The sequence below is a fragment of the Rhipicephalus microplus genome, chromosome 9, assembly GCF_043290135.1.
Source record: "Rhipicephalus microplus isolate Deutch F79 chromosome 9, USDA_Rmic, whole genome shotgun sequence".
In the NCBI taxonomy this organism is placed as follows: Eukaryota; Metazoa; Arthropoda; class Arachnida; order Ixodida; family Ixodidae; genus Rhipicephalus; species Rhipicephalus microplus.
The window spans coordinates 2,514,673-2,526,885 of NC_134708.1; the positions used below are offsets into that span (position 1 = coordinate 2,514,673).

Genomic DNA, 12,213 nt, shown 5'->3' on the forward strand with positions numbered 1-12,213 from the left:
CAGGACAATGAAAGAGACGGACTGTTCCACGTTTCGCACGATGCCACATAAGCATCCTAGTGCAGTTCATTTCTCGTCGATCTCGCCCTTCCTCTTGCTACGGTATACCACATGAGGATGCACTGCTCGCATGCGTGGATAGCTGAGTGGTTACGTTTTCGTCAGCAATTTATTTTCTACATCTCTGCTCATCAGAGTTACTGCATCTCACGATGGTCAAATCGACACACGTGTTCTGGGAGCGAAGCAGAAAAATAGAGCGTGCCGGTTCATCATGATGATAATTATTTTAACAAGCTGAAGAGTTCTGTTGTAATAGATTCAGAGACAACTGGGGTACCGCCTGATGTGAATTCGGAGCGCAACATCGTGCCGAGGCAATGCCAACTGTGTCCGAAGTCATGACTACCTGCAATTTGCAGTCTAATTCAGTGACGTTTCGTACTACGCCGAAGAATTCCCATTTAGTAGCATGAAAATTTTCTATTATGGGATTTTTTCCTGGAAACGTTGAGGAAATTTCCTGCATATTTCTCTGCACAACATTTCTAATTTTCGTCCTCATTCACGCACAGACACCCTATAATTACACGTGTCTGACGTACTGGCGACTTTAGAAATTATGACCAGTCCCTCCATTGCCGCACAACACAAGCACGACTTTATCAATTGATGTACAGTTGGCACACTGAGTATTGTGGGCCTCGAGTCTAAGACCAATAGTGAACTAGAAATCGCTCCGTGTAAATAACAGAAACGATTCTCAATGGCTACGCTTGTGTGGTGGACGCGCCAGAACGGATTACAGCATATGAATGCGCACTGTGAGTGCTTATTATTGGTTGTCATAGGAGAATTTAACCACTCCTGAAATTCCGTGCAATATCACGAAGATTCTCTTTTTCCCTTTGGCTCAAAAAACAGGCAAAATTCCCGAAAAAGAAAAAAAAAATCTTTGCATGGAACATCACTGGTCTAACGTTCCTGATAGGAACTACAAGCTCTCGAGTGCAAAACTCGTGCACTGTAGATGGCGTTACGAACCAAGCGAAACTAGAGTCACTGGATTTTTTCCCAGTGACTCTAAGCGAAACGTTAATAGCCCCGTTGCCACAAGTGACACAAGCCGCAATGTACGTGCCAGGCCTCCATGCGCATGACAGAGGAAGAAGGTGAGGCCAGCTCGTGTTTGTTCTCTTTTGTCCTCGCTCACTCTGTTGGTTCAAAGCAGTGCCTAGGAGGTCAGAGAAACACTGTGAGCATGCTGCACTCAAGACGCCATATGGAGGCGCCATGCCACCCATATGAAAAACTGAAGGATCATATTCACTCAATTTGCAACAGATTTTCTGGTCAGACATTTCGCATTTAGTTGCACGCTCTATGATGGGATATTTTGAGTGCTAATCAGCTGAACACTCTGAAGTGACTAACCATTTATTTTTTTATGGTGAAGCAAGGTAGGCCAAGCACAAAACGTCAGTTGATTATGCATTGATTGAATGAAAGGTGATGAAGTCCCAATGCGTAGAACTTGTTTTTCCACGGAAACGAAGCGAATAATTATCGACCATGCACAGCTCACCTCGTATTTGGCCCTGTGGCGGTACGTGATTTTGTTGAGGGTCCCGTAGATGAGGTATATCCTTGTCAGGTTCATGCTGGAAGAGGAAAATAACAAGTGTGTTTGATTCTCAACACTTTTGACACACTATTCTTCCTTCTGAACCCAACAGAATCATGCGTCGTGTTTCTTCTCTCTTTCTCTTTTTCAGTTTCTTTACTTACGCACGTCCAGGTATAGTGCAGTGAACTAAACCATGGATTGTGAAATTTTGTAGTCGCATGCAATAGATTACTGCTACTATTGCTTCGTTCAGAAGTGAGAGGGTGGGGCGCACACTCATAGGGCTGCTTGAGACATAATAAAACAGTTTTAATAAATGAAAAGTAAACAAAGAAGAATGTTCACACCGAAGAAACACTCACTTGAGTTCGCACTGGGGGACACACACAGCGTCTGTCGAACTACACAATGTCTCTTGCACTTGTCGCACACACACATCTGCTTGTCACACGAATGTGCACACACTGCTACTGAGGCTAGACTTGAGCTATTCGCCACTAGTTGCGGCGCATTACATAGGTGGCGCTAGCTACTAGCTAAATAGTTAACATTCAGAAGGCTGCTGTGCGTGAGTATGCAAGCGTTGTTCGGTACAGGACTTGCGGACAGTGGGTCGGCAAAAAACGTCAGCAAACGACGTTTTGAAGAAGGACCATGTCGTAATGTTGTTCTTGTGGTTGTTATAAGACATTTCGACAATATCAGTGAGGTAAGAGATGACGTGAGTCAACTTGTCTGCGTCATCTCACTTGTTGTTAGTGCTCTCCAGTTCGTAGCGGGCGAACCAGTCTTCCATGTTGGTCTCGTCAGCACCGCTAAAGACCTTGGGTTACCGCAGGCGAGGAACGCCGCGGGTGCTGGTGAACGGAGTGGAAGCTGTTGGGGGTCATGATGGGAGGTTGCGCAGCTTGAGGTTCAGGCGACGGGGAATGGCAGCACCTCCACCAATTGAAAAGGGCCTTTGACGTGTGTTGCGATGGCGGCTCTACGACTAAAACACAATTGGAACAGAGCAGCACGAGGCGAGTGAGACGAGCCAAGAACCCAAGCGTTGGTGATGCTGCTTGCCAACGATGCGTCTTCTCCTTCACACCCCTTGTATTCAGGAAGGCTCCTTAATTTGTCATCGCCTCCAATGCAGCGTTTTAATTTAATAATAATAATAATAATAATAATAATAATAATAATAATAATAATAATAATAATAATAATAATAATAACAATAACTCATTGACATTTTCAAAGAGCAAGAATGTGATGAGAAAGTTGCCTGCCAAAGCCTCATTAGGCTTGACGGGCAGAGCCGCAGACGCTACGGGGGTGCCGAGTGAAGCAGACGGACGCGTGGGAAAGTCAACATGGCGGCACTTATGGGCACAGTTTCCTTCTGCCTTGATCCTAAAGCGCCATCGTCCTGCGCCATGTGGCCCATAAATTGACAATGCACGTGTTTGCTCTATATTGCCACATTGAATATGCAGCACCAAGAGAACAACGAAGAACACGCGCAGCGAGAGAAGAAGACGAGGTTCTCTTCCGATCAGTTTGCCAGTGTTCTGGTACAATTAAAGTGAGTTTCCTGGATTCGACTGCTGCTGTTTCTGCATTGTGACACTGGTGGAGGCGCTGGGTACACGTTCGGGACGCCTGACAACAGCCCCGCATCTGGTCAAGAAAGTACTTCCGCGCATCAACACCCCCGTTCACCGCAGCAGCCGGCGCCTGTTAGGCCTCAGCCCGGAGTTCTGTCCATTGCCGGAAAGCGTGACTGTGCCAGAAAGCATGACGGCGCCTGGAAGCACTGGCCCCAACATGTCCAGCCCAAGCACGACACAGGTGACTGTTTTGAACCCTCGACTTCCGGTTGACTTCCACGGAAACGCATATGAGGACGCACATGACTGGCTCGAGGAATTCGAGCACACAGCGAATGTTAACGGTTGGAACACCACACAGAAATTGGGCTACGTTTATTTTCCACTTCAAGAAGACGGAGCCCGAACATGGTTCATGAATCGCGTGTGGTTGTCTTGGGACGAGTTCCGGCAGAAGTTCCTCGACACGTTCGCAAGTACTGAAAGACGAGAAATCACACAGCGTCTCCTCGAGTCACGAATTCAGAAACCAAATGAATCCGTTACGATGTTTGTTGAGGACATGGCGCGGCTATTTCGTCGAGCAGATCCAGATATGCCCGAAGCCAAAAAGGTTAGCCACCTCATGCGGGGCATTAAGGAGCAGCTGTTGGCTGGTCTCGTACGAAACCCGCCTACAAGTGTGGATGAATTCTCCAAGGAGGCGACATCTATCGAACTCGCACTGCATCTACGTTATCGCCAGTATGACCGCCTAACCCACAGTGCACCGATGAGCGTGGCAGCCACTACCACAGCAACAACACCTGACGAAGGTTCTTTGCGCCAACTAATACGAAAAATCGTACAAGAAGAGGTCAAGAAGCTCGTCGCCAAACCGAATGACTGCACGATCGCATCAGCAACGGAAGTTGTACGCCAGGAGATTAGGCAAGCGCTTTCGCTTCCTGAGCCGAACACGAGCACTCCCAGGGCAAGCTATGCGCTATGCAGACATAGTCCGCCAACAGCCAGCGAACTTGCCGACACCACATCAGTACCACCAGCAACATCCGCCGACAGCGCCTTGATACTACAGAGAAACTTCGACGCCGAGGCGGCCACCACTTCGCAAGACTGACATCTGGCGTACCCCTGACCATAGGCCCCTGTGCTCTCATTGTGGGGAAGCAGGTCACATCGTTCGGTATTGCCCGTATCGCGTCAGGGTGCCAAGGGTTTCCTTCCACTATTTCTCGGCGCTATTTCAACGAAACACCTGACGTCGACACGAGTGTCATGACCCCGCGGGATGTTCCTCGTGGGTTTCGGTCGCGCTCACCCTCTCCTGGGCGTTATTCTCCATCCTCTAGACGGAGCACCACTGACATGCCAAAAGAGAGATCTCCTAGTCCACGCCAGGGAAACTAAAAGCAGCGACCTCAGGGGGGAAGTTTGCGAATCGTCGAAGTGCTGAAAATCCCCCAATACTGCCGAGCGAAGAGAGACACATTTTCAATGAATCGACGAAAGATGGGGTTGTTACTGCCGAAGTTGCAATTACGATTGACGGGCATGACGTCATGGCATTGGTCGACACTGGCGCGGAGTTCTCAATAAGGAGTGAGAGTCTGGCAGACACGCTCAGGAAGGTTAGAATGGAATGGACAGGACCGCAGATTAGAGAAGCTGGAGGGCAGCTACTGACACCTACCGGAAAGTGCACCGCAAGAATGAAGATAGGGGATGCATCCTTCGTCGCAACTTTCGTTATTCTTTCTGAGTGTTGCAAACAGGCAATCTTGGGGATGGATTTCATGCGTGAATATGGTGCCATCATCAATATACCGGACAGTGTACTGACCTTTTCAGCGGATCAAAGCGCAGCGCTACACCGAAAATCCCTACGAGTCATTGACGATGTGGCCGTACCTCCGTTATCGTGCCGCCTTGTTTCAGTCACGTGTGGCGAGCAGAATACTGGAGAAGGAATCGCTGAACAAGTATTGACGCTCCTACTCTCTCGCGGTGTTGCAATTGCCAGAAGTATCGTCAATGTTGTGTGCGGTGAAGCAGACGTTCTGTTGACGAATTTTACCAACGAGCGACGACACATTACACAAGGCACTACAGTTTCCTACTTCGACGAGATCACCGAAATCCGCGAGTTCTGTGTAGTACAACAGGACGAGCCGCAAGCCACGTCAGCCCCACCACCTATTGACGTAAGCTCGGATTTGTCACCAGCGCAGAGACAGCGTCTAGTAGATGTTCTTCACCAGTTCAAAGACTGTTTTCATCGACCTCGAGAGTCAGTCAAACGCCACTGACGAAGCATCGGATAATAACGGAGGAGACGGCAAGGCCAATACGACAGAACCCATACCGCGTGGCACCGAAAGAGCGTGAAGCAATCCAGGAACAAGTGAAGAAAATGCTCGATGATGACGTCATCCAGCCGTCAAGAAGTCCTTGGGCATCGCCGGTAGTGCTGGTTAAAAAGAAAGACGGAAGCTTGCGATTTTGTGTCGACTACCGCAAGCTGAACCGTGTGACAAAGAAAGACGTATACCCATTACCGCGCATCGATGATTCACTCGACAGGCTGAGGTATGCACGCTACTTTTCGTCAATGAACCTCAAAAGTGGGTATTGGCAAATTGAGGTCGACGAGCGAGATAGAGAAAAAACGGCTTTTGTAACGCCTGACGGGCTTTATGAATTTAAAGTTTTGCCATTTGGATTGTGCTCAGCCCCCGCAACATTTCAGAGACTGATGGATACCGTTCTGTCAGGCCTTAAGTGGCAGACATGTCTGGTCTATCTGGACGACGTCATTGTTTCTTTCAAAAAACATTTGAGGAACACCTGAGCAGGCTGCTATCGGTATTCAGGGCAATAAGGTCTGCCGGCCTGACACTGAAACCCGAGAAGTGTCATTTCGGTTTCAAGGAGCTTCAATTTTTAGGCCATATGGTGAGCCATGAAGGTGTTGGACCTGATCCCGATAAGATTGCGGCCGTCAGAAAATTTCCGGTACCAAAATACAAGAAAGCAGTCAGGCGTTTCCTTGGCCTATGCGCATACTACCGAAGGTTTATTGCCAATTTCTCCCCATAGCCTCGCCGTTAACACGACTCACAAGAGAAGACGTTTCGTTCACATGGGGCGACGATGAACAGGTGGCATTTGACGATCTCCGACAACGCCTGCAGACTCCGCCTGTGCTTGCTCACTTTGATGAGGATGCTCCTACTATGGTCCATACAGATGCCAGCAACGTGGGTTTAGGCGCTGTACTCGTCCAGTGGCAAGACTCAGCCGAGCGTGTGATCGCATATGCTAGTAGGACGCTTTCTCGCGCCGAGTCCAACTACTCCACAACGGAAAAAGAGTGTCTTGCTGTCGTATGGGCGGTTATGAAGTTTCGTCCGTACCTCTATGGTCGTTCCTTCCACGTAGTCAGCGACCATCATTCCCTCTGCTGGCTGACCAACTTGAAAGACCCGTCTGGTCGGCTCGCACGGTGGAGCTTACGCCTTCAAGAGTTTGATATGACGGTCGTGTATAAGTCCGGACGGCAGCACGCCGACGCCGATTGCTTATCAAGGTCACCGATAAAGCACGACGATGACACAGAAGATGACAGCATGGCCTTTGTAGGAGTCGTTGACACCACTACGATTTCGTGCGAGCAGATAGAAGACAGTGAGTGCTTCCTCTTATTGAATTTTTGAATGGCCGGACAACAACCGTCCCTAGAAGATTTGCAAGGAGCCTGCCGTCATTCTACTTACGTAGTGGTGTTTTCTATAAGAAGAACTTTTCTCCCAGAGGAAGCACCCACCTACTTGTCGTTCCGACGTCACTTCGTGAGGAGATACTTTGTGCTTGCCACGATGAGCCAACGTCTGGTCATCTCGGATACACACGCACATTGGCCAGAATCCAACAGAAATACTTCTGGCCAAGACTTCCAGCTATTGTGAAGCATTACGTGCGCACGTGCCTCGATTGCCAACGACGAAAATCGCCACCGTTAAAACCAGCTGGACTATTACAACCAATTCAAGTGCCCACAGTACCTTTTGCCCAAATTGGAATGGATCTCCTTGGACCATATCCGACTTCCCATGCTGGCAACAAGTGGGTAATAGTCGCCACTGATTATCTTACGCGCTCTGCGGAAACAAAGGCTTTGTCAAGTGGCACTGCCGTTGAAACCGCCCGATTCTTCGTAGAAAATATCGTCCTGAGGCACGGTGCTCCAACAATTATAATAACGGATCGAGGTGCCGCTTTCACAACCGCGCTCCTGAAGACAGTGCTTGAGCTCAGTGGAACAGCCCATCGGAAAACCACTTCCTATCATCCACAAACGAACGGCTTAACAGAACGCCTCAACAAAACTATTGCCGACATGTTGAGTATGTACGTTGACGTGGGTCACAATAACTGGGACGACATTCTACCGTACATCACGTTCGCCTATAATACAGCGCAGCAAGAAACTACACGAAGAACGCCGTTCAGTCTCCTTCATGGCCGTGAAGTGACGACGATGCTTGACGCCATGTTACTGCACGACTGCAATGACATCGATTTGGACGCTGTATCTTTTACCCAACGAGCAGAAGAAGCGAGGCAGCTTGCGCGCGTCCGAATCACCCAGCAGCAAAATTATGACGCCCAACGTTATAATCTGCGACACCGACATGTCGTCTATCGGGCCGGCGACAAAGTCTGGGTATGGAGTCCTATCCGCCGCCGGGGACTGTCTGAAAAATTGCCGAAGAAGTATTTTGGCCCCTACACAGTTTTACAACGCCTGAGCGACGTTAATTACGTGGTCGTTCCTGACAGCCCCTCGACAACTCGCCAGCAGAAACCAGAAATCGTGCACGTCGTGCGAATGAAGCCCTACTTTTCGGACTGATTTACACCATACATCTACTACACCGTCTTTTGTAGAAGAGCATCGGGACGCTGCTTTCTGGAGGGGGGCAAATGCCACATTGAATATGCAGCACCAAGAGAACAACGAAGAACACGCGCAGCGAGAGAAGAAGACGAGGTTCTCTTCCGATCAGTTTGCCAGTGTTCTGGTACAATTAAAGTGAGTTTCCTGGATTCGACTGCTGCCGTTTCTGCATTGTGACAATATTTACGTCCTGAAGCTTCGAGAGTGCATTCGTCGGTATTTTGAAGTATTATCAAGATTCATTCTCAAATTTGCGGAGACGAGGTTTAGCAAGCGTAGCTAAATAAACGCAGCTTATTTCCTTATTAGGACAGAACATATGTGACGCTTTGTCCCCAGTGTGACATAAAACGAAGTGGTAGTTTATTTCACCATTTATTTATTGCTGAGACAACAGTGGGCGAGTAGCAAGCGTGAGTTTAAATCGAAAGAAGGGGGTTGTGTCTGCATGGGTGCTGCCATGTTGGCTTCTAATCTCAGCTACGGCGATAGCATGGCCATGGCTGCTTCGTTGGCACAATGCATTCGCTGGGACAACTGGCTGGGAGAAGGCCAGTTACGGTCAAGAAACATGGAAGTGCCCGTGCGCCGCTGCGGAAAATTGTCTATATACCTTCAAATCACTTCCATCCTCTCACTGCTGGAGGTGCTCTGCATCTGTGAGTACTATCGATTCTTGTTTACGTTGAGAATTTCATCCTTGTTCAATTGCCGTTGCGCTGCTCTTCATTGAATGATAGCTGTGTTGGGTATTGAAGACACTGTGTCCGTAGCTGTACACCAGTATTACTCGATGTCGCTACACATCCACCTTGCACGGGCAGGTCGTCCAAGCAAACGAATTCGACGTGTCCCACCGGAGGCTTCGGTGCTGTTGCGAAAGACGGCGACGCCAACACGGTCCTGTAGGGCGCCACTGCTTTCAACTCCGCCGGGAAGGTCACCAGCCGTTTGGTAGCGTATGTATCTCAGCTCGCGACTGCTTCTGCGCCGAGCTGATAAGACGAGCGGACGAGACGCATAACAGTGCAGACAAAGCCTTCGAGTCGTCATCGTAAATCAGTTGGCTAGAGCAAACTGCGGCATACGTACTCCAGTCTTCTGTTTCGTTGTACGCTTGCTGGGACACATTGAACAAATTGTGGAAAGTACCTTTGATCCAGGCGACTCTGTCATTGGGGGACACACCGTAGTTCGTGGTGGGACAGAAGACTCTTTTCCTGGATTCAAATAAAGTGTTTTGCAAACGAGCACTCATAGACCTATTAATGAGCCATTTATTTTGTCGTACTTACCGATGTCACAAGGTCACCTCACTAAGACGCTGAACAGTACTTACCGGGCCTCTCTAACTGTTGTAATGTTTAGGCGGCTGAACCTGTCACGTTCCTGCGAGATTCAGATAAAGGTTGGCGAATGAGTAATGCTGCACGAGTCTGCACACCGACAAACAAAACTTTGGTAAAAAAGAACAGTCTCACAACCTGCATGTCTCCGACAGAATGCACACAAGCAAGTTTCTTTCCTGGCTAATTAAAGTACATATAGTGGAACCATACCGCAGGATCAAATGCTTTCCCAAAAATATGCTGACAGCAATACATGACCAATGAAGGAAGACAAGGCAAAAGAACTTGTCCAAAGCTTTGAGGTTCATTTAGAACCCACAGTTGTGGCTCTTGCGCATGAAAAAATAACGAAGGAAGGGGTCAAGGGGCCGCTTGAACCTTTTCCTTGTTATTTGTCTGCAAGAAACAGCAGCTTCTTATTGAACATGAACCGACTAGCTCAGCAGCATGTACTTGTTTGGGGCTCGTTTTGTTAAATAGATTCTCTACCGCTGAGAAAAAGATTTCTGATTGGGGTGCAAATGACAAGATCGTTCATCACATCGGCGGCAATGAGCATGTTTTTGTGCTATAAAAAAGGAATTGTAATTTTAACTTGATGTTGAAAGTTGACGAAGAATGACCGATAGGGTCACCTGACAGCTGTGTTGTCAATACACTGGCACGACAAGAAGTCCTTGCAGATAGGCTCATTTTGCTTACAAACAAAGACGTATAACTTGAAATTTTATTTTACGCACTTGAGGCAGGCTTAGGTGGTGGCTAAGAGCAATGTTTGCTTTCTATTTCTCAGGTGTTCGAAGAGGCGCAGCTGGCAGCGTGTTCACTTTCCTGTCTACGACGTAGAAACGTGAGCAGATGGGAGCAGAGTGAACGCACATCAAAAAATGTTGTTTTAAAAATAAATTTCCATACACACTTTTCAGAAAAACCGCTGCGATGTTAGACACTTTAGATAATATGCTTTTTATTGTAACACAAAACAGTAAAGCACTTAAACCGCCCCTTTCCTGTATTGTCTGTCCTTCGTATACCATCTCCTTGGCGTATGCGCACCGCAATGTCCACTTGAGCCGATTACTTTCAGGATCGCCCAAACGTTAACTATATGTTGACGCTGGGCGACAGGCGAGAGACTATTACAACGGTGAGAGACCAGCCACGGGGAGCGTACTACCTCAGCCACCATAAAAACAGCCGCAGAAGAAGCCCCCACTGCGCTGACCACCTCAATCTGGGCAATTAATAACACGTTGAGTTACTCTAAAAAGCCGCTCATGAGCTTCATTATGAGTTGTGTAGGGCTTACGCGGGGTACGTATCTAGGGAAAGAGGCAGCCCTCCAGGTGTAGCCCGAGCCACTGGAGGTGCACCCATCAACTTACTGCAGAAAGGAAATTACCACGTAGCATTACAGAGATAATCGGAAATTGTTGCGTCTGTATGTATGCTGCCCTGCACACAGAACTACCAAGACTATCTCAAGGCAAACTTAAACACTTTCTTTTCCTAGCCCTCATGTGCTGTCTAAAATATCACCATCATCAGCCACTTCCATAGAGTTTCCTACAATATCTACTAAAAGGAACTCTGACGCTGCGATCGTTCAGCCACCATGAGAATTATGGGTAGTGCACGGATTGGCCTGGTGACTTTGCGTATTGTTGTGCGTTTGACTTGGATAAAAGAATTGATCGTTGTCAATATCATGAGCAGATTGTAATTGCTAAACCTAAAAACATCAAAGCGGGGAAGAGGAACTGCTGCACTTCGTATGTGACAAAGTGATGCAGGCCACGCAAAGCCAAACGAAGCCGAAATCACTACATTCAGACAAATGCGTCTTGACCCACAATTCGCATGTTGGCTGGAGCACCCATACGCTGTAGCTCTCATAGGCACTCTGGCCAATGTTTCGTTTACCGTATACTTACTTACTGGAAACTTGATGGCCGCCCTCGCCGCCCCACTTCAGGACACAGGCCATGTTCCGCCAATCAATCCGGTCTCGTGCTTGCCGCTGCTGCCACGTCAATCTCATTTGCCCACCTAACTTTCTGGTCGCATTTGCTTTCTTTTGCAATCCAGTCAGTTACCCTTAATGATGGTTATATTGCCCGAGTGCTACAGCATGACCTGGCCATGTCCACCTCTTGCTCTTGATTTAAACTATCATGTTCTCAGTATCTGTTTGTTCTCTGGCCCATTCTGCTCTATTCCTGTCTTTATAACTTACACCTGTGATTTTTCATTTTATTGCCGGCTGCGTTATTTTCAATTCAAGCAGAACTCATTTCGTAAATTTCGCGGTCAACGGTAAGATTAACCTTCCTCATGAGAGATAAAGTTGAACTACCTTCCATGATTTGAGAATGCCTGCCCAATGTGCTCCCCATCATTGTCTAGTTAGTTCAGGCTCATGGTCCGGCTTCACGGTCAGTACATATGCCATAAGTGTTTGACGTATTGCTTTACCACTGCCCGTGCTTCGCTACCTATGGCGAATCACTGTTCTCTTCGGAGACTGTTGCACATTATCTTATACAGCGAAATCTGTTGTGCGATCACAACAAGAATTGACTCTGGCGCCGTGTTTGTCCGCCACTGCTGCAGTGCCACCGGTGTCCATAACCACCATCACGCGAAAAAACGGAATAAATAAAAAAACATCGAGGACGGAAT

At 48.0% G+C, this 12,213-nt stretch overlaps 1 protein-coding gene across 2 annotated transcripts in view; it reads right to left on the reverse strand.

The window, feature by feature from the left end:
* LOC142771484 (bile acid-sensitive ion channel-like) overlaps window positions 1–12,213 on the reverse strand; it is a 177,267-nt gene that overhangs the window by 39,735 nt on the left and 125,319 nt on the right. For both annotated transcript variants that reach the window (XM_075872973.1, XM_075872972.1), the window contains 2 exons: window positions 9,522–9,571; window positions 1,586–1,661 (listed from right to left, as the gene is read on the reverse strand). In XM_075872973.1, coding sequence (XP_075729088.1) covers window positions 1,586–1,661; window positions 9,522–9,571 — 126 coding nt within the window. The remainder of the gene's footprint in view (window positions 1–1,585; window positions 1,662–9,521; window positions 9,572–12,213) is intronic.